Source organism: Impatiens glandulifera, chromosome 2, assembly GCF_907164915.1.
Source record: "Impatiens glandulifera chromosome 2, dImpGla2.1, whole genome shotgun sequence".
In the NCBI taxonomy this organism is placed as follows: Eukaryota; Viridiplantae; Streptophyta; class Magnoliopsida; order Ericales; family Balsaminaceae; genus Impatiens; species Impatiens glandulifera.
Genome location: NC_061863.1, coordinates 59,432,729 through 59,453,730, shown reverse-complemented (window position 1 = coordinate 59,453,730; position 21,002 = coordinate 59,432,729). Strand labels below are relative to the sequence as shown.

Below are 21,002 nucleotides of genomic sequence, written 5' to 3'. Positions count from 1 at the left end.
ATTATTCAAATGTCCATGTTAAATAAAAAAACCTGTAATCATAGGTGTCCAAAATCTCTAATTAGAAAGCTTGGCAAAATTATCAAAGAGGTGAAACAGTTAAATGATATATAAAAGCTGGTTTGGTCTTAACCTATGTTCTTAGGCAACAATTCATATTCCCTAGAAAGCTAGTAACTTAAGACAAAGTGAGTAAATTTAAAGCGGTTGAAGATGATTCATGTCCACTGATAATCAGAAAATGAACATTTAATCATATCTTTTGTTTCCAATTGCCCTCACAGTGCCAAAATTTTCGATCAAGTTGAATTAAAGAATGAAGATTATCGATGCTCATAAGGAATGCGTCATTGTCATGTGCTGGATGTTTCATCTTCTTCTTCGGACCAATATCCAATATCTACATGGTTCTAGTGTGGCGGTTGGGGTTGGGGTTGGAGGAGGGTTTGATACTCTTGCACTTTTCTTGTTTCTTGGTGCTGCTGCTGTTCAGGAAGTTCCTTGGTGGATCTTGGGATGAAAATGGTGACTATTCTTAACTTTATTTGATACTTAAAAAGAAGCATCTCATACCATTGTAATTAACTCAGTTTCATCTGTATATTGAAGAAGAGGAGCATAAATTGATTTCATTTTAAAAACACTTCTGGTTTCATCTAGATCAAATATATCTGAAAATTTGTCAATGAATTTCTAGATGCAACATATATATTCATTCAGATACATGTTTGATGTGAGATGTGTAATTGTATCAAAATTGGCTTATTAGCTAGTACTATGAGAAAAGAATGCACAAGGCTCCCCCCCTTATAAGCAATATTATGAATGGTTATCTTGCTTCTCTCTTTGGAAGAATGATTCAGATGGTTTTTGGAGGGATTAAAGTTGTTTGTGGGATGGTTGGAACTGTAGTTGGAGGTTATGTTCTTGATCTCATGTCTTCCACAATCTCCAATGCTTTTAAGGTAATTTTTATTATTATTAGGATTATTATTATTATTAGTATTATTTATTTTTCCTTTATTTCTTTTGATAAACAATGATATGATTTTAATTTCCTTGGGCTGAGATTCACTCATTTGAATTGAACTATGTCATACAATTTAGCGCTCTGTATGATCAGCTTGCTTCTACTCTTCTTGATGCATTTCTTTTGTGGTATTTCCTTGTCTTCTAGTAGTCATGTGCATGTCGCTTTGGATGACAATGTTGTGTTTTTGCTGGTATTTTTATCAAGAAGCCTGTTAAATACAAGACTTCTTTGTATAGTGGTTATAGGCTTAAATTCTTAAATGGGAGGTTAATAGTTAAAGATTTATCTGGAAAAAGAAGAAGCCTGCTCTGCAGGGTGGTCTACTCTGTTTTTTTTGGCTACCAGAGTTTTTTTTTTCCTTTGGAGGAGGTTTGCTTCTTTAGTTTGTTTGCATGTTTGACCTGTTGTGTAGGTTTCCTCTCATTACCTTGGGTTGTATTTGCATTTCTTGTATACGGGCTAGTGGGAGTTGACCAACTTAATTCTCATTTTTATTCCTCATGATGGATTGCTCGCTGATGCATCTTTTTGCTGCTTAATCTGATTCCACTCCTGAAAATAAAAATTACAACTAAAAGATGTTAACATATTATAATCTCTTTGTCCCTTTTAGTTTGCACCAAATAACCCTTTCTTGCTCTCCAATTTAGTTGAACACTTTTCTCAAAATAAAATAAATTAGTTGAACACTTTTGTAAATAATACATTTTCACATACAAATAATAATCCTTTTTTATGGCGAGATAAAGTTTTGTCCTTAGCCTAGTTGATACAAGTTGCATTGCATTGTCAAGTGAGGTAATGCTTAGTTCGACAGTAATTTTGAGATATTAATGTGTCTAATTTGCTATGTCCATCATTGCAATTCAAATATCCGGATTTGTGCTTTCCTCACCAGTTATTGAGATTCTTCAGGTATGTTATATGGGGTTTAAGCACTTTTGTCCATGAAATTGATTTTCAAATCTCATAGCAACTAAGACATTTGTTTCATAACTTCTCTTTTGATTTAGGCCTATTTGAACACCTTTAAATTGTCTATTTTACATCATCCTATTTGGTATCATGAATTTCCATCTTAACCGTGATACAAAAAAATCTACATTTGTCACTTCTTTTAAAAATCAATAATCTAGAAAATAATCTGAATCAAGATTTTTTATACCAAAGGAAACAAAAAATTACACTACAATCTTGATCATGATCTAAAAAATATCTGGACCATGATCCAAAAAATATATCTTATACCAATCAGAAGAAAACCTCAGTTTCGCTTTTAACAATTTCCAATGGGATCGTTATTGAGACGAAATAGCAATTTCCAAATAAGCTTGAATCAACGATCTGTCCAAAGAACTGCTTATATATAGCATCATCCGTTTTCAGTCACAAGTTGTCCAAAATCAGCACTTTCCAATTTATTTTCTTTACTTACCAAACACAGTCTTTTGTTTTTTTAATTAGATGGAAACATTCTCACCCAATGCATGAATTTGTGTGCTGATGATTTACAATCTGTCATTACCCATGATTGAAAAACATAACGAAGCTGATTTGGGGATCAATCTGCAGGATTATACTAAAAACTGGAGGATCACAGCTCTTATTTTAACATCTGTTCTTTTTCTGGCAGCCTCAACATGGTTCTTAGGTAAAATAAACTATCTTAACTCCGTCATCTCTTTAACTGTAACTACAATAAGCAATCATTCTTCTCTCAGTTCTGATGATATGGAGTTGAGACATGTCGATGATGATGAATAGCAATTATATTCAGACTAGAAAAATCATTTAATTTTTGCTCAGTATTTTTAACAGTTTTGACCAAGAAGTAGAGCTAATTAGAGAATTTTGGCCTGCCTTAGTTTCTTCTGTTGATATTGTACTTAAACAGGGATCTATGTTCACAAGACAGATAAATTGTTGGAGGATCCAGATGAGATAACTGACAAGTGTATCAAAACACATTTGATTGAAGAGAAAGCTGAAAAAGTCGAAACAGCAGGGGAACTATAATAGACGGGCATTGCAGGAATTACATGTTGTGATGTGCGTTTTCAAGTATTTGTACATTATTGTTATAATCTATTACTTTTCTGGGAGCAAGCCATGTATTATTATTATATAGTGATATTTCAAATTATAAAACTTTGTTTGGAAACGTATTCAATAATAAAATGCTGGTAACTTTCAGTTTATTTTGACAGACAGGTCTTTTAGAAGTTAATTTCCACTTTAACAATCGGTCCATGAAATAACAATGATTTTCTTCTTATTCTTGTTATGTTTGGACCATTTGAGCAGTTTTGGCATATATTTGTTCTTCCATCCACTCTAGATCATGCATATATGTATTGTATGTAATTAATAGCATATTAAACCATAGATATTCACATATTTGTTTGGGCAAGGATGATCGAGACGGATCATAAAAATCAAATAAAACTGATGATTCCAAAAATAACTAAACAAGTCTGTTCATAGTTATATGGTTTCAACAATCAAATCTTGTTGTGATTCGTAACGTAAGCAAATGAAAAAGTTACCTAACTATTTTTCTTTGAAGAATTTTTACGTCCTTAGATAACATTAATATTGTTGTTTCGTACCAAAATTAAAATTATATAGGTAAACATGTTGTCGCCAATCATAATTTTTTTTTTAGAAAATAATACACTAAGTACTCTATCAGTCAAAATTTTATACTTATTTTCAAGCTTAAATAGCTATGATTTAATTAGAAAATTTTAATATGCAAATAGGATATTTATATTATTGTTAACGGAAATATACCTTATAAATACTATCATAATTAACAATTTATAAATTACAAAATGCAATTTAAAGTTACTAGTTTTTACAACAGAATCAATAAAATAAACATATATCTTTTTTAATTCATTAAGTCTCCAAGGACACGAGTTATAATAAATAAAGAATAATGAGCAGCTAACTAGTTAGTAGACCTCTTTCCCACATTGCTTTTCACATAGTATAATGCAGTCTTCTTATATGATAACAAAAGAGTAGAGTTCGTCCCTTCGGGGACATCCGATAAAATTGGAACGATACAGAGAAGATTAGCATGGCCCCTGCGCAAGGATGACACGCACAAATCGAGAAATGGTCCAAATTTTTTTTTGCCTTTCTCCCTCCTTGCTGCGGCGACTGGAAACCTATTTGCGATCTACAGCGGTGCGAAAGATTCGCGGCAGTCGAACCGGAACCTTGTAACAAGAAAGAGTTGATTCATCAGGTTTCTTCCTGCACCTTTTGTTTATATATATATGTGTTGTTTAAGTTTGTACTGAAATCGTATTAGGGTTGTTCCTTGGAATCTTGTTGTTTGATTTGATGGGGTCTCCAATCTCCTTAAACCTTTGACATATCAATTCTGGGCATGTTTGATAAGAGTTGTTGCCTACCACCTGTTTGTTTGTTTGGGTTCATGAAGCAAGCCTACATTGAGTTTGATTTACTTGTTGAAATCTTCCTCTTCTTCTTCGTTTTTAATGTCTATATTTTCTGTAAGATGTTGACAATTATGTGTTTGATATTGAAGTTTAGTCATATATACTACTTCAGTTCAGTTCAGTTCAGTCAATTGTGTGTTGTTTCAAACTGACCTCAAGGGGTAAAAGAGGGTCATTAGATTGAGTGCTAAATGGAGTTATATAAGTGCAAGAAATGTTTGTTGTTTTTAGCTGTTTGGTCATTCCCGTGTTTGATTGATGCATTATATATATATATGTATATATAGCAATTGTATGTGGACAAGTTAATCCTAATTTCATTTCTTCTTCTTCCTCAGGTGGGAATACAAAAGTTTCGGGTGGGATTGATCAGCAGCTAACTTTTCTGTAAGATGTTGAGAATTGTGTGTTGATGAAAGGTTGTTGATATTGAAGTTTAGTCAAATTTAGTTCTGTTCAGTTTAGTCAATTGCGTGTTGTTTCAAACTAGCTTCAAGGGGAAAAAGAGGGTATTTAGATTGAGTGTTAAATGGAGTTATTAGTGCATGCAATGTTTGTTGTTTTTAGCTGTCAATGGGTTTTTGAAATTTAACATAAGAGTTCACTAACTTCAGATCCCATACTTTTGAGACTCCCTCCACTTTCTTTTCTGAATCTTCTATCAAAAGATGTAGAATTCATTCAAATAAAATCATACAAAATCCAGTTTTAACTTCAATAATTTGCATTCTACAGGCTACAGCGACAGAAGAAAGTATTGCTACATCAGTTTTCCTGCACTTTTTCTTTATATTGTCAAGTTCTTCATCATTCTTCTAAAATTGGATCTTCTCTTATTTGGGCTGTTCATTCCGATTTCCTTGTTTGTTGGTGGATTTGATAGGGTCTTCTTTTATTGTGAAGTAACACTTTGAAATATCGGTTTTGTGCTTGTGTGCAGATGATTGACACAAGTTCATTGATATTTGTCTATATGTTGTGGATGAATGGCCATGGATATGCTCTTCCAATATCAGAGTTGTAGGTGATGAAAAAAACTCAATTAATTTGCAGAGATCATTAATTAATTAATTAATTAGAAGATGTGGTTGCAACCTTTGATTTAGTCTTCTTCTTCTGTTGACCGACCATTCATTAACACAACATAAAACAATTGTTGATGATTAGGAGAATTTTGAATGAGGGCAGCCACCATGTTAATTAGTTCTCCGTTTTCTTTTTGTTCCTTGAATTTAAAGTCAATCATAATAATATATTACAATTTATCTTGTTTTATTGATTACATATGTTGTGCTCTGTTTGATTTCCTTATATATATAACCTTCACATTAATATGTATTATTCAGCCACTTATATGTAATAATTAAAACTTTCTTATGGTCATATATAATTATCAAACTTTCTCTTTTCCACTAATGAAATTTGATCACTTTCCTACTTTAATTTATAGAAATTTATTGCTTAATTATGTTTATCCCATTTAAATCCATAAATGAACCAAAGATTGTAAAGATTATGATGAAATTTACTAGAAAAATACTAAACAAATACTCACACAGATTTACATAGACTATTCAATAGTTGGGGATTTATCTTAGGGCTGGTATGTGCTCAAGCCCATCACAAGAAAATGTTTTTTTTTTTTGTTTGATTAGGTAAGAATGTGACATGTTTCTTTAACTTTTTTTTCTCAATCTAATTTACGATTTGTTTATCTAATTGTAAAAAAGAGGCAAATGTTCATCTTCATACACTCGTTGGGTTCATAATTTTCCCTTCTATGCTCGATACTCCTATTTATTTGTTATGACCCGGGTTTATTCCTCTAGAAATGCTAGAACAACTTTCACTATCATACCCTACCAAGGTAGTCTAGTGATAAGAGTTGACTTATTAAACCAAAAGGTAAAAGGTCACGGATTGATTATAAAGTGTAATGCTATTTCACCTCCAATTTAAAAAAACAAAAAAAAAACTTCTCTATCATATACTTCACTTAAATCAATTTTAATAAGAATTTATCTCAATTCCCCAAATTAGGATAGTTTTGGGTGTATGAATTTGACATCTCTTGGTGGATAGGATGTTTTATTTTTTGTTTGTTGAGTGTTTTCAAATAAAAAATTAATTAGATAGAGAGAACGTGCAGCCATGCACGTCGTAGATTTCTACTTATATAGACTTGAACTCTGAAAGAAGTTTGATTATAGATCGATCGATCAACCGGCCGGAAAGATGGGTATGAAGCCAATATCTTATTCTTATTCGTCTTATTCTTCTTCAAAGCTAAAGTCTTTGGCCGTGTTTTTCAGTCTAGCCTTTCTCTTCCTAATTTTCAAATCTCGCCCAAAACATTCCATCCATTACAACTATCACGTCCAAAGGCTCCAAGTTCCTTTTCCAGCTAATTCTCCCGAATACCCAACTTGGTACAAAGTCATCGCTAAAGATCTCAATAAACAAAACATCAACCTGGGTTTCGTCAACATGGAGAACGACGACGAAGCTGACAAACTCCGCCTTCTAACCCAAACAGTCGACGTCCAATTCGATCGCGTGAACGAGAAAATCGTATGGAAAGACCTTTTCCCCGAGTGGATAAACGAAGACGAAACCTTCAAAACCTCTTCTTGTCCAGAGATTCCTCTGTCAATAGTGAACCTGACGGGCCTTGACGTAGTTATCGCCAGAGTCCCCTGCGGCGGCGGAGGAGGAAGTGATGTCGAGGATGGTGCGGAAGTAAAGGACGTGTTTAGACTGCAACTTAATCTTATTGTAGCGGATTTGATGGTGAGGAATGGTTGGCAGGATCAGAAACAGAGGAGGAAGGACGTTTATGCGGTGTTCGTTGGGAGTTGCGGCGGCGGCGGAGGAGCCATGTGGGAGATTTTTAGGTGCGAAGATTTGTTATGGCATGAAGGAGATGTATGGGTTTATAAGCCAGACTTGTGGAGATTGAAAGAGAAGCTTACCATGCCTGTTGGTTCATGTCAACTTGCTCCTCCTTATAATTCAAAAACATCAGGTTTTTTTCATTTTATATTTACTCTTTTTTATTCACAAAATAGAAAGATTCATATTCTATTCTCTATTTAAAATGGTCAATTCATAGTTATTCTCATTTCAACTTAACTTAACTAGTTTAAATGAAGAAATTGTCTTTTTACTCACATTTTTTTCTCATTTTTATGGTCTCTCTTTATTCACAATTTTTTTAGCCATTAACGTGATAACAAGTCATTTTCTCGGTTATTTCGATGATACTCGTACATACAATGTCTGTGTCCCACTCGATACTACTCATTTTCTCTCTTTTGGTGTCTACTTACCTTAATGGATACAGACGGTAACATCGTACTAACTCTGTTTCTCTTAAATTAAAAAAATTAATTAGCTTAGAATTAATCATATCTCTTGATAAATAATTGGGTCTTAAGTTGTATAATTAACTAGTAGATAATTATTTAATTTTTCATTAGAATTTATGTCTGTCACGTTCTAATTAATTAATTAGTGTAGGACAAAGTAATTGGATGCGCACACATATATACACCTAACAATAATGATCAATTTTTAAATTAATTATATATATATTAAATTAAATTAATTTTTGCGCGCAGATGATGACGATGATGAAAAAACTCGACGATTAGAAAGTAGCGGCCACCGCCGGAGAGAGGCGTACGTGACAGTTCTCCACTCATCGGAAAGTTACGTTTGCGGCGCCATTGCCTTAGCCCATAGTATCCGGCGAAGTAACTCAACAAAAGACCTAGTCCTCCTAGCCGACGATTCCATTTCTCCGGTATCCCTCCTCGGTCTCCGACGAGTCGGTTGGAAGATCAAACGTATCCAACGCATCAAATCTCCCCACGCCGAGAAAGGCGCTTACAACGAATGGAATTACAGCAAACTCCGAATCTGGGAACTCATACATTACGACAAGATCATCTTCATCGATTCCGATTTCCTAGTCCTCGAAAACCTAGACAGTTTCTTCGATTACCCTGAATTATCTGCCGTGGGAAACAGCCGCGACATCTTCAACTCCGGCGTGATGTTGGTGGAGCCGTCGATCTGTAAGTTCAAGAAACTAATGGAGATTAAAGATTTGGTGGGTTCTTATAACGGAGGTGATCAGGGTTTTTTGAATCAAATAATCGTTTGGTGGCATCGATGGCCTACGAGATTGAACTTTTTAAAGGCGTTTCCTTTGGAAATGGGGGATGAGATTCATGAGAAGTTACCTTTAAGGGTATCGGCTTTGCATTATTTGGGATGGAAACCTTGGATGTGTTATAGGGATTATGATTGTAATTGGGATATGGAAGGAAGAAGGATGTTTGCTAGTGATGAAGCTCATAGAAGATGGTGGGAAGTTTATAGGACGATGCCGAGTGTATTGCAATCGTATTGTGGGCTTGATAAAGAGACGGATGATAGGCTTAAGAAATGGAGAGAAAGGGCAAAGGTTAATACCAATTTCAGTGATGGACATTGGAAGATTCAAATCAAGGATCCGAGAAGGAAGAAGATGATTCTTAGCTCATCTGATCGATGATGAAGATGATGAACTTTGCAAGTTTTATTAAGGAGGATGGAATTCTAAAAAGAATTCTTTTTATAAATAGATATAACTCGTTAAGAGAATGATTGGTTCGTGGTTTTTATGTTCAAGCAATGAGTATGGAGTTTTGGTTAGAGAATTTAATTAATGAACTGTAAATTTGTAATTGTGTAATTTCTTCGAAGATTAAATAAAATTAATTTTGATATTTAATTATTATAGTTAGCCATTTATAAATATTGGAATTTAAAATATAGACTTGATAATTATTGGTTTTCATTATGTCCTTTAAAAAAAAAATTTACATTTTATTGACATATACTATAATTACATTTATTATTATTATTTATATGTTACACTTACAACTTTAGTGATTCTAGTCTAATTAATTTTTTATAAAGATGTGGAATACTATTATATCATATATTTTTAAAGAACAATATAAAAAATTAAATAAATATCTTTAAGGATATTATATATTCAGAAGCATAAGGATGTCAATTTGAATCTGTTTTGCGGTAATTGAATTGAATTATTTCGTTTGGAGCGGGTTTTTTCGATTTGATCGGTAATTGATCGGGGATGGGGTGTGTATGATATTTATATCCCCGTCCCAATTTCACCTCGAACACAATTAAATATATAAAATCATTAATATATTTATTTATTCATTATATTTTATAAGAGTTTTAAGTTTATTTCTTTACACTAATATAAACTTTTAATATATTATTAAATATATTATATTAAAAAAATTATTTATATAAAAAATATATTTATTTTAACGGTGTTTATGTGAATTTTTTGAAACCAATGATAGGAATGGTAACAAAAAAAATCAAAATAAAAACAAGACGAAAATGGTAAATACAAACTGCTTCATTAAAATCTTATTCAGAATTAGAAAACATATTTAATTATGTGTTTTAAAAAATTATATTAACTTATTAAATAAATAAAATAAGATAATAGAATAATAATTTAATTATTTGTTAAACCATGCAATTTATTGGTTCAAATCTGATGATGATTAAAATAAATTTATTAATTATTAATTTAAACATTTAATTGAAATGAATTTAAATAATAGAAAAAAGAAATTTGTTTCTTCCTCCTCGTGGATGAGTTTGAGTTGAGACGTATATTTTGGAACCCTGGTTTGTCTGGCTCTGGCTTTTAGATTAGAGTCGGCTAGACGAAGAAATCACCCATTAGAGGCTCGTTGAAATTTGAAATCTCGCAGGCAGGCAGCCTTAGCAACATATGAAATCATTTACAATCAACAGGTATACAATTGTTGTTCAGACCTCCTGGACCTAGACATGGAGACGTTCTCCTTCTCCTTCACCACCATTTATGGCCATCTTAATAGTAGTAGTATACCATCCACTAATTATCTACACATCAACATACGTCCAATTCAGTATTCCTCTCCAAGGAGGATTCAAGCAAAACATTATGTACTTATGGCAATGCCACATTCATCTTCTTCTTCTTCATGGAAAGATGTCTGGAGAAAAGAAACCTCATCTAACAATGCAATCTCATCAGGAACGACACAACAAATCTACCGCCGGAGACACCAGGTACAACATTTGGATCACAGCGTCGACATGGAAGAATTGCTAAACTCAATTAGTCAGACCACAGATGAACGCCAACTGTTCGCTATAATGTCACCTTATAAAGACCGGCAACTTTCGATTCGATTTATGGTAGGTCTTCTTTCACGTGAATCTGACTGGCAAAGGTCGCTCGCATTGCTAGATTGGATCAATGAACAAGCTATGTACACTCCTTCCGTCTTCGCTTACAACGTCGTCTTGCGCAACGTCCTTCGTTCAAAACAATGGCCGGTTGCACGCGGCCTGTTTGAAGAAATGCGCCAGAAAGCACTTTCTCCCGATAGGTATACATATTCAATGCTCATCACTCATTTCGGGAAAGAAGCTATGTTTGATGATGCTCTCTCCTATCTTCAGATGATGGAACAGGAAAACGTCCCTGGCGATCTTGTACTGTATAGTAATCTGATCGAATTATCTCGTAAACTTTGTGATTACTCCAAAGCAATATCAATCTTCTCCCGATTGAAACGATCCGGTATCACACCTGACCTAGTTGCCTACAATTCAATGATCAACGTCTACGGTAAGGCCAAGCTTTTCCGGGAAGCAAGATCGTTAATCGACGAGATGAAATCCGCTGGAGTTGAACCTGATACCGTGACCTACTCTACACTCTTGAGCGTATACGTCGAGAATCAATACTTCTTCGAGGGATTATCAGTCTTCTCCGATATGATCGAGGCGAAATGCCCTCTCGATCTTACCACATGTAATATAATGATCGACGTCTACGGGCAGCTCGATATGGCGAAACAATCCGACGAACTGTTCTGGAGCATGAGAAAGATGAGAATTGAACCGAACGTTGTGAGTTACAACACGCTCTTGAAGGTCTATGGTGAAGCCGAGCTTTTCGGAGAAGCCATACATCTCTTTAGACTAATGCAGACGAAGGACATATTACAAAATGTTATAACCTACAACACGATGATCAAGATATACGGGAAATCACTCGAGCACGAGAAAGCGAACAACCTAATCAAAGAAATGCAGACCCGAGGAATACAACCGAACGCCATTACTTACTCGACGATAATCTCGATATGGAGCAAGGCCGGGAAATTGGACAAAGCAGCGATGATGTTTCAGAAACTGAGATCGTCGGGGGTGGAGATCGATCAAGTTCTTTACCAGACAATGATTATAGCTTACGAGAGAGCCGGTTTGATAGGTCATGCCAAACGTCTTCTTCACGACGTTAAATCGCCCGATAGTAGTATGCCTCGGGAGACTGCAGTTAGGATTCTGGCTAGAGCTGGAAGAGTAGACGAGGCGACTTGGGTTTTCAGGCAGGCTTACGATTCCAACGAGATTAAGGATATATCAGTCTTCTATTGTATGATTGAATTGTACTCAAGGAATAAGAAACACGGGAATGCGGTTGAGGTTTTCGAGAAGATGAGAAAATCGGGGTATTTCCCTGATTCAAAAACGGTTGCGATGGTTTTGAATGCTTGTGGAATGGTGCGGGAGTTTGGGAAGGCGGAGGAGATTTACGAAAAGATGGAGGAAGAGGGTTGTGTTTTTCAGGACGAGGTTCATTTCCAGATGCTTAGTCTTTATGGAATGAGACGGGATTTTGGTAAGGTTGAAAATCTATACAAGAGTCTTGAATTGAATCCCAGTATTAACAAGAGGGAATTGCATCTTGTTGTTGCTAGTATTTATGAGAGAAATAATAGACTAAATGATGCTTCTAGAATCGTTAATCGTTTGAACTACAGCAACATTTGATTACATTTTCAAATAACAGTCTTCCTTTTGTTATTGTTAATGAACGGAGATTGAGATTGTTTCGCATAACTTAAATGAAAATAAAAACTTCCAATATCCGAAATAAAAGTGATTGTGACTAAAAAATGATAAAGGTAAATAGTTGAGTAAATGTGAGTCATGAACAGCCTTACATCTTCCATGGGCATGGCCAGCCACCGCAGCAATTAGACAAAAGCCATGGGCGGCCATACCTAGAAGAGCATTGGCATAGATGATATGGTGGTTAAAAAAACGCACAATAACAAATGAAAACCGTGTTCCCAAATTTACAGATTTTTCCTAACACTAGGATTCGGAATGGAATGATGGGGGTCTTTGGAAAGGTGAAGAAGAACAAACAATTAAAACAGTCCTCACAAAGAAGGTTGATTTCAGTTAACCTCTATCCGAGGAGCAGGAACTTGAAAACATCACTTAGTGAGACAATGCCTTCAATGCGTTTGCTTCCCGCTTCCACAACCACGAGTCTTTGCACGCCTGAAACGTGTGAAATTTTTGTTATCCAAAATGAAGAAAATATGATCAAAGCAAGGCAAAATAAAATTTTAAAAAATGATGAAGATGGATTGTTTTCATTTATTATACCAGGATTTGCAAGCCTTTCTATCACTTTGTGTAATGGATCGGATCTCAAACACATATGACATCTCTGCCCTCCAAAATAACCATTAGGTAAACTTGCATCTTGTCCCAGTTGCAATGCCTTCAATTAACAAGCCAAATTACATATTAGTTATTTGGTTTTAAAAAAGGCTCTTGGTATATGTCAAGAATTCCAGAAATGGGTAATAGAGTGTACCTGATTAATACTCATTTCGTCAAGACGAATTTGAGCATAAGCTCTATTTTTCGCCAGAGCTGTAATATCACTATCACAAAAACAACAACAAAAATGGCATCTCTAAGTACAAGAAATTCATATAGAAACTCTTCCCAAGTATCATTAGCACATTATTCAACAAGTTGAATATTACCTTCGACAATAAATATCGAGTAAGGAGTCATTCTCATCCACTATAGGTATCGAGCTAACTTCAGCTGCAACCAAATTTAAGGAAATTAAAATAAAAGTTCTTCAGAATTCAAACATTTATTATCATACCTTATGACTATAAGGTGTAACAAAGAAACTCTCAAAATGGACATTATGTATGACTTTCATTTCATAAGTGGCTAAGAAAGGATCCTCACAGACAAATCCACAATAACACGGCAGCTTGTAAACAAAACATGTTTGTTTAGGAGACATAAATTCTGAGAGACAAAAGAAGACATCGGGCCTTTGGGGAAAATTGTTCTTAGAATATAGACAAAGATTAAATAAGACATTCAACTAACTTCTGAAACAGATGTACCACATCTGAAACGAGGTCAGTTCTCGGGTTAGATATGTTTATCTACATATGATACCCATATCTAATCCAAATTTCCATACAACACAAGAAAGAGAGGCAAAAAAGATCTTTCAGCAAGTCTGTTGTGTATGTGAAACACTTACCCTTTTTTACTCAAGATTTCTCAATACTTTTTACTTTTATATATTCACGAGTGAGAATAACATGATTCCAATTTAGTTATCAGGGGATTTCTAGCATTTCCGAAGATAAATCGTCTGATTCATGACTGCATGTAGCATATTCTCTATATAAAGGATCACAATTTTTGGCAACCGTATTATTTTTCAAACACAAGGGTAATAGCATCCAAATACATTATATATAAAATAAAAGTTAGAAAAGGACAATGTTATTAAAAAAACATTACAGTTTAATATAGAAAATGTCACTATGAAAGAAGAGATCACCTTGAACTAATAAAGATAAAGCAGCCCCAAGAGAAGCATTCGGTCTTAACATAGCAAATGGCCGGCCACCAGATTCCCCAATTTTTGGGACCCATGTACATATGGGAAGTGAAGAGATTGGCTGTTGAAGAATTGGCAAAGAGCTAGATGAATGTCTGAAGTACCTGCAAATGCCTGAATACAGAACCAAGTTTGATTGACAGATCACTACCTAAAGTAAACTGCACCTATACTGCTTAATGCTTACATTTCAAAATTCCCGAGAGAGTAGAAAGATGTAGAAGCTGTGGACTTGAGCCATCTGGTGAAGAAGAGTGGATAATGGGAACTGTGGCAACTTTATTTTGCAGAATTTTCAAAGCAACGTCTCTTAGAGAATCATAAGGACCGGCCTGTATTAAGTAAAAGTTGATTTAAGAAACAAGCACTTGAAACATGTTTTAGTTGAAAGAAACCTTCACAGGTTTAGGTGAGGAATACAGTGAGCAGGGTTCACTCACATGTACAAGACCTCTTGGAGATGGTCTGCTGATACCATCAAATTGCCGGTTAAGATATATTTTTCCATCTTTCCAAGCTGATATAGTATGCGTTTCAAGTTCTTCCTCTGTCAAATTTGATCCATGATGTCCGAGCTAGAGATATTACAAAAAGGATCAAAATTTAAGATGGTACATCATCCAGATATTCTATCTGAAGGATTTAGAAAACAAAGCTTCTTTAAATTTAACCTTAGTCCAAAAGAAAATGACATAAAAAATCCATGAAAACGAATAAGATGAAGTCGGCCAACAAGGAAATGCATAATCCCAGAAAACAGGGATGACATTGAGAGTTAAAGCATAGATTATCCACTAGAACAAATTGAAGGGATCAATGAATAAGAACGAAAATGAATGTTATGTTCTTCATAGTGCAGGGATTTTTTTTTCCGATTCTTCACTTAATAATGAATGGAAATAGTCCATTAGCATCAATCACTACTTTTTACAATCCTAATTGTGTTTATTGCACCAAAAATAGAAGCAAATACCATTAGATGTAATAAATACATATATTGTCTTAAATTCATTTATCTAAGGAATCAATCATGCAGAAATATTGTAAGATCAAAGGACTCCTGAAGGAAAAATCACACCATAAATCCAAGACTTAGATCACGTTGTAGCAGGCAAAGAAAGATGGATATTTCCAATAGAAAATCAACATATTAACACCAAAGATATGCCTTGCTTCCTCTACCACCCAACACCCTGGGTCCCCACGCATGGTTAATAGACAAAATGTTTAAAATCAACTCATAAAACTGAATATGAAGTCTCCTAGATACACAATCACTTCAAACAATAAATTTTATCGTGTATTAATAAATTACCTTGACTTTGTCTCAGTAAATATTATAGAAGAACAACCATCCTTTGTAATAACAAGCGGAAAATCACTTCTTTCTCATTGGTCATTAGTGGCATCCAAAAAAGGTATGAATTTATGGATAAGAAAATGGACCAACAAAGAAAACAACTTTTTGTGAATTGTTGATAAAACAGTGCCTTAACAGAAAGGAATAATACCTCTTGTAGAATTAAAATGAAGTCAGATGCACTAAGAACTCCAACAAACTGACCCTTGAAAACATCCCATAGAGGGGCCATGGAAATACCCTGAAATTATTAACCATACATGGTGGTTTCAAGAAGTATTCAAGATATAATGTGCAATTAACATTTGACAAAATAAATAAATAAAAGAAAAACGAGTACACCCTAGGAACTTGGAGAAGAGCAACTGTACATTGACTTATCTCTGAGAAGGACATGCCAACATAATGTAAAAGTAAAATCACCTCACTAATACTGAAAAAGGAACAGTAGTTCAAGTGCATTTTTTTAAGCAAGTCAGTAAAGATTCTAATGACACATGCAACATCCAATATTAAGTAGCAACAAAGAAAGCTTTAATGCAAGTAAGATAATGGGCCTAGTTGGCATTGAGCTCAAAGAATATATGTTCAATATGTCCATATCATATGTAGTACCCATATCTAAATTTCAAATTTAGGTTCTCATACACATCCATACCAAATAGGTATATATACACGGTTTACCTGTTCATAAAGGATATGAAATGCTTGTTTCACAGGTAGACTCACATCCAAAACAATGACCTGCAATAGTAGATGATATCAACCAATGCAGGAAAAAATGACAGAAAAGACTAACTGGTTAAGTTGTCAAACCTTGCCCGATTCTGGAAGCAACTCATATGTTGTATGTGTAGATAGAAATGCAGATATACGATGGCGAGAAATCTCAATGTCACTCACTGATAGCTTAGGGGCATCATTCTGGAAAGACAGAGTTGTTTCAGAAAAATAACAAAGCATACTATTGATAGCACATTTTTCTCGTTCCACTACCAATTGCCGCACACTCCCACAAACCCCCACCCCCAAGTTACAAAAAACATTTTAAAGTCCAGGTAATCAGTACAGAAATTTCACCTAGACATCTCAACAATTTTTATTGGAAGCAGTAATGTATAGTTAATCATGAAACTACAGAGACCAGGTAGCAGTCTCTGGTAACAAAATTCCACATATGCCAGCAGATTTTAGGTTCTAAAATATTCCAAACTAATTGAGTAGGTTACTGAAACAAAAAACTTACCAATTGAACAACTGTATCAACATCCACTTCCATATTAGATCTGTTAGGTGTAGGACTTGTTTCAAGCTCCATACCTAAGAAGATAGTGTTAACAACACCATAATTTCCACTTTCAAAAGGTTGATGCTCATCATGGCGCCATTCTCCATCCACGAAAAATTTATACTGCAAGCAAATATAAATGAAATATCCAAAATTCAGTCTGAAAACCAAGAGAACCAGATTTTGTAAATGTCATATTGTGGAACTTTCCTTTAACTCTTCTTGATAAAAGTATCCATAACCATTGTTAACATTCTAAAGCGATAAACCATATCGATCGACATCCTTCAGATAAAATTATCATGATTGTTATTAATTGCAAACCCATAAAAAGATTCCATAGGATCCAAGAAAAAAATCTTTGAATAATTATGTGAGAGGCATCAGCAATAGTTTGTGAAATGGCGTGGCTATACATAGGGCCTACATGGAAACACATTCTAGATCTCGGTCTGGATTCGAATCAAGATGAAAAGCCACCCATAAATTTTTTAATTTAACTAATTTCTATTTCCAAACATGATCTCTTATGGATCCACATACAGATGAAATACTTTGAGAGAAAAAAAAAAGTGTTTCCAAATATTTATTTACAACTTCTCATATGAATCCGGATCTACATACAAAAAGTGTTTCCAAATTGGAACTAAATGGGATGAAATCTACCATTCCATATGATGCCAAGACATTTGTAAGCAATGTTTTGCACAAGGCTGCTAATGACATCACAAACATATACGATCACTAATGATGAAGATGTAAGATGATAGATGCACATGAGATTAAACTCCTCAGTAACATGGTACTTTGGTAGTTAACATTATAGAGGAACACAGAGAATTAACATGAAACAGATCCATTGACTTCTTTCTTCTTTTTTTCTACTTTTCAATTGATTTTCGTGTTCTTTTCTTTTTAAGGAAACTAATGTATATACTACAAAAAGACACCTCTATAATGTGAACCAACCAACCAACCAATTTTCTCAAAACGGGCATAAAATGACATTAGAGTGATCATGATAAGTTTTTATTAATTCATATGTGGTGCATAAACAGATAAGTTAGAGTGGTGTTAGATATCCTATTGATGGACCCTAGGATTTTCAAACCAGATAAACATACATGTACATCAGCGCGTATAATAATAGATCAGTTACCTGATGATGTCCGTGTGCTAAGTTCCGAACGACCTGAAAGACAGAAGGACAGCCCTCTACAGGAGACATTGGTATATGATCCACCCACCTGAAAATGTAAGACTATAATTCTCCTCTCAAGTAAAAGGGAGTATGGTTCAAAAAAGACAGACAAACAACTGAAATCCAATTATAAGCTAATTGCAAAATTTCAACAGAAACAAATACCAACTCTGCATCACTGCAACCACTTACCTGGTGAAAGAACCAGTTAGAAATACCCTTCTGCCTCCATAAGGCCATACAAATCTTGTTGGTATTAATAATTGTCTGGTCGCCCCACTACTATTATGAGGAGCATCTGAAGCAGAAGCAAACATCTTCACTAGAACAACAGTTCAATCTCAAGTGCCTAAAATTTCGGTAAATCCCCAAACCAACTAATAAATCTAACTCTGGTCAGCACCAACAGAGCCCAATATGATCCTCGACTTCAGGTATTATATTATCCCACAGGGCCACAGTATAAAGTCAACACACAGTGTAGGATTGTACAACACTTGATACACTTGGAAAATGCACTACCCAAGAATATGCAATTTCTGGGATCCTCCACGAAATGGTAGAGGACCCCTCAAGATTTACACATGCAGAGAATCAGAAACTTGAATCGAGCATCAGAGACAGTAATCTTATCCCAATAGAACTTCCTTCAAGCTCCAATAAACAAGTTTCCCTAAGAGAGAAGGGGAGGGGATTGAAGCAAAAAAACCCACTAGTGAATCTTCGCTATTGCAATGGCTTCTCTCTGTAAACGTCTCTCTCAAACATTTCAAGCTGTCATACCAGAATCAGAAGAGAATTCCAACAAGTTTACTACTTTTTAGAACTGCAGCAAATTGTATACCTGATTCGAACGGAACTTACGCGTTCTCAATCAAATCTGAGCCAGAAACATGAGATTCTGAAACTTCTTGTGGGAAGAAGTCGAAAATCAAATGTATAATTCACCTGAATTCCCAGACAGACAGAGAAAGAACTTTTTGGAGAGAAGAGAGCGTTTTCTTAATTGTCATAATTAATCTTGAAGAGTGTCGACATTTTTGGACCTTCTAAGCCTGCAAATCTCGCTGAGTGGCGAATCAGATGGGGGAAGAGTGAGTGCGCGTTAACCATTGCAGTAAAATTTAGGGTCTGTACAAAATAAACTATGCTTTTAATAAAATTAATATTTTTCTTCATTAATCAATCCATCTATCATCTAATAAGAATAGATTAATTTAAAACAATTATTTAAATAAAAATAATTAAATATATATATATAACTTCCTAACAATAAATTGATAATGATTAAATTCCCTAAATATTCCTTTCACATAATTAAATATGAGAGGTTCAATATTATATTTTCAAACATTATTAACTAAACTATATAATATAAATATCTCTATTTTAAAATCATTAAGCTTGTTGTATCCTATTTATTAATTATCCTTGAATATATAATTAAACAAACTAAATATTATTGTTAAGTATAACTTTTTTTTATACAATCATGTATTTGGATTTGACATATAAGAGTATGTATTTTAAAAAAGTCTTTTTGAAAGTAGAGATAAATAAAATAACAAAGTTTAAAAAATAATGTTAAAGAATATCTTTCAAATCTTAAAATATTTAATGTCAACTTAATTATTATTATTTGGGCAAATTATTGTGTGACTCTTTAATTATTTCAATAGTTTACTTTTAGTCCTTAAATTATTTCTTAAAATAAATTGGTTATTCAATTTTTAGGAAAATCACTCTTCTTGACTCTCTCATTAATTTTTTTTTTTTTAACATAACGGATTAAACTTAATATATTATTTTATATATTATCTTTAACCATTTATATTTATATATATATAATTATTAAATCTCTTTCATATATAATATTATATTTTTTTATTATTAATTTTTATATTTATATAATTATTAAATATCTTATATATATAGATAATATATATATATATTATTTATTTTGATCTATATCTATAAAAAAAAAAAATTAAAAATAATTTATATAATATGAATAATTTATATATATTATATTTAATTATTAATTTTTATATTTATATATATAATTATTAATTATATATATAATTTTATATAATATATATTTTTAAAAAATAATTTAAAAAATAAAAGTAGGTGAATACATAATAGGTAGTAGTTGATCGTTTTATATATATATATAATATTTAATTAGAACTTTTAAAAGTAATGAAAAAATGAAAAAGAAGAATTATTGGTGACCCTTCTTAAAGTTTGAGAGATTATTTATTTTAAAAAATAATATAAAGGCTAAAAAAAATATGCGATCAAAGTTATATTTAGGTAATTTGTCCTTGTTAATATAGTTTAAAGAAAATTTGTCTAGGAAATTAGCTTAACTTTTCTCTCAAGTTGATGATAAATTAATGTGATACTTTTTTTACTTCAAGACTTTTGTTACTAAATACCACTCAATACAAACTTCATATTTGTACAATTATGTATTAATCTCAATTCTTTAAGGCCAATCTATTTTGAAAAACATTAAAAAAAAATTGTCATGTTTTGAATTTGCCAAGATCATTGAGTTATTTAATGTTTATGAATGTTTTTTTAAACATTTCATATGAAAAAGTTGTTAAAATCATTTATAATGTTTGGTTTATATACAATTTATAATGTTTGAAAACTGAAATATATATCTACTATGTTGAGGTCGATTTTGTATCCGGAGTTGTGTATTTCTATTCAGATCGGTAAGTTGGTATTAACAGCCTTGCGAATATTGAAGTGAATTTCCCGTGAAGAGCGGCATTTCAAATCTACCATTTGGTTACTT

The 21,002-nt window shown here is 33.3% G+C and overlaps 4 protein-coding genes, 1 long non-coding RNA gene and 1 other non-coding gene across 9 annotated transcripts; 5 read left to right on the top strand and 1 right to left on the bottom strand.

Moving 5' to 3' along the window:
- The first annotated feature begins 27 nt into the window (after positions 1-27).
- Positions 28-3,276, top strand: LOC124927235 (probable sphingolipid transporter spinster homolog 2). Of its 3 annotated transcripts, none has more exons than XM_047467620.1 (3): positions 28-965; positions 2,606-2,684; positions 2,949-3,276. In XM_047467620.1, the coding sequence occupies exons 1-3, from the start codon at positions 789-791 to the stop codon at positions 3,047-3,049; spliced, it is 357 nt and encodes a 118-aa protein (XP_047323576.1). In that variant the 5' UTR covers positions 28-788; the 3' UTR covers positions 3,050-3,276. The 3 variants fall into 3 exon arrangements, with proteins under 3 accessions (XP_047323576.1, XP_047323575.1, XP_047323577.1); XM_047467619.1 differs by having other exon boundaries at positions 2,928-3,276; XM_047467621.1 differs by lacking the exon at positions 28-965 and adding an exon at positions 1,218-1,948 and having other exon boundaries at positions 2,928-3,276.
- A 743-nt stretch (positions 3,277-4,019) lies between these two features.
- LOC124927816 lies at positions 4,020-5,783 on the top strand. 2 transcript variants are annotated; one of them, XR_007098434.1, is made up of 3 exons: positions 4,020-4,289; positions 4,845-4,893; positions 5,242-5,783. It is a non-coding gene; the product is annotated as an uncharacterized LOC124927816 (long non-coding RNA). The 2 variants fall into 2 exon arrangements; XR_007098435.1 differs by having other exon boundaries at positions 4,845-4,925.
- On the top strand, positions 4,069-4,171 carry LOC124928318. The gene has a single exon (XR_007098524.1). It is a non-coding gene; the product is annotated as a U6 spliceosomal RNA (small nuclear RNA).
- Positions 5,784-6,785: 1,002 nt separating the features above from the next.
- Positions 6,786-9,116, top strand: LOC124927194 (putative UDP-glucuronate:xylan alpha-glucuronosyltransferase 5). Its single transcript, XM_047467564.1, has 3 exons — positions 6,786-7,531; positions 7,575-7,603; positions 8,141-9,116. Exons 1-3 carry the CDS (start codon positions 6,994-6,996, stop codon positions 9,065-9,067), a joined length of 1,494 nt encoding a protein of 497 aa, XP_047323520.1. The 5' UTR covers positions 6,786-6,993; the 3' UTR covers positions 9,068-9,116.
- A 1,095-nt stretch (positions 9,117-10,211) lies between these two features.
- On the top strand, positions 10,212-12,473 carry LOC124928153 (pentatricopeptide repeat-containing protein At5g39980, chloroplastic). Its single transcript, XM_047468681.1, has one exon. It carries the CDS (start codon positions 10,396-10,398, stop codon positions 12,433-12,435), a length of 2,040 nt encoding a protein of 679 aa, XP_047324637.1. The 5' UTR covers positions 10,212-10,395; the 3' UTR covers positions 12,436-12,473.
- A 56-nt stretch (positions 12,474-12,529) lies between these two features.
- LOC124928154 (sucrose nonfermenting 4-like protein) lies at positions 12,530-19,308 on the bottom strand. Its single transcript, XM_047468682.1, has 14 exons — positions 19,035-19,308; positions 18,383-18,964; positions 18,149-18,236; positions 16,948-17,112; positions 16,518-16,625; positions 16,386-16,445; positions 15,853-15,942; positions 14,782-14,916; positions 14,529-14,673; positions 14,282-14,455; positions 13,452-13,515; positions 13,277-13,346; positions 13,063-13,180; positions 12,530-12,954 (listed from the first exon to the last, which is right to left on the bottom strand). Exons 2-14 carry the CDS (start codon positions 18,505-18,507, stop codon positions 12,860-12,862), a joined length of 1,437 nt encoding a protein of 478 aa, XP_047324638.1. The 5' UTR covers positions 18,508-18,964; positions 19,035-19,308; the 3' UTR covers positions 12,530-12,859.
- Positions 19,309-21,002: the final 1,694 nt, after the last annotated feature.

What these genes read in the sequence shown, in the direction of transcription:
- LOC124928154 (XM_047468682.1), bottom strand. Translation starts at nt 18,507, where the DNA reads ATGTTTGCTTCTGCTTCAGATGCTCCTCATAATAGTAGTGGGGCGACC. An exon ending in TAGCACACGGACATCATCAG is followed by an intron (nt 17,113 to 18,148) that starts GTAACTGATCTA and finishes ATTTGCTTGCAG; the next exon opens with TATAAATTTTTCGTGGATGG. An exon ending in ACGAAATGAGTATTAATCAG is followed by an intron (nt 13,181 to 13,276) that starts GTACACTCTATT and finishes TGTTAATTGAAG; the next exon opens with GCATTGCAACTGGGACAAGA.
- LOC124928153 (XM_047468681.1), top strand. Translation starts at nt 10,396, where the DNA reads ATGGAGACGTTCTCCTTCTCCTTCACCACCATTTATGGCCATCTTAAT.
- LOC124927235 (XM_047467619.1), top strand. Translation starts at nt 789, where the DNA reads ATGCACAAGGCTCCCCCCCTTATAAGCAATATTATGAATGGTTATCTT. An exon ending in CAATCTCCAATGCTTTTAAG is followed by an intron (nt 966 to 2,605) that starts GTAATTTTTATT and finishes ATCAATCTGCAG; the next exon opens with GATTATACTAAAAACTGGAG. An exon ending in AGCCTCAACATGGTTCTTAG is followed by an intron (nt 2,685 to 2,927) that starts GTAAAATAAACT and finishes GTACTTAAACAG; the next exon opens with GGATCTATGTTCACAAGACA.
- LOC124927194 (XM_047467564.1), top strand. Translation starts at nt 6,994, where the DNA reads ATGGAGAACGACGACGAAGCTGACAAACTCCGCCTTCTAACCCAAACA. An exon ending in TTATAATTCAAAAACATCAG is followed by an intron (nt 7,532 to 7,574) that starts GTTTTTTTCATT and finishes TTCACAAAATAG; the next exon opens with AAAGATTCATATTCTATTCT. An exon ending in TATTCTATTCTCTATTTAAA is followed by an intron (nt 7,604 to 8,140) that starts ATGGTCAATTCA and finishes GATGACGATGAT; the next exon opens with GAAAAAACTCGACGATTAGA.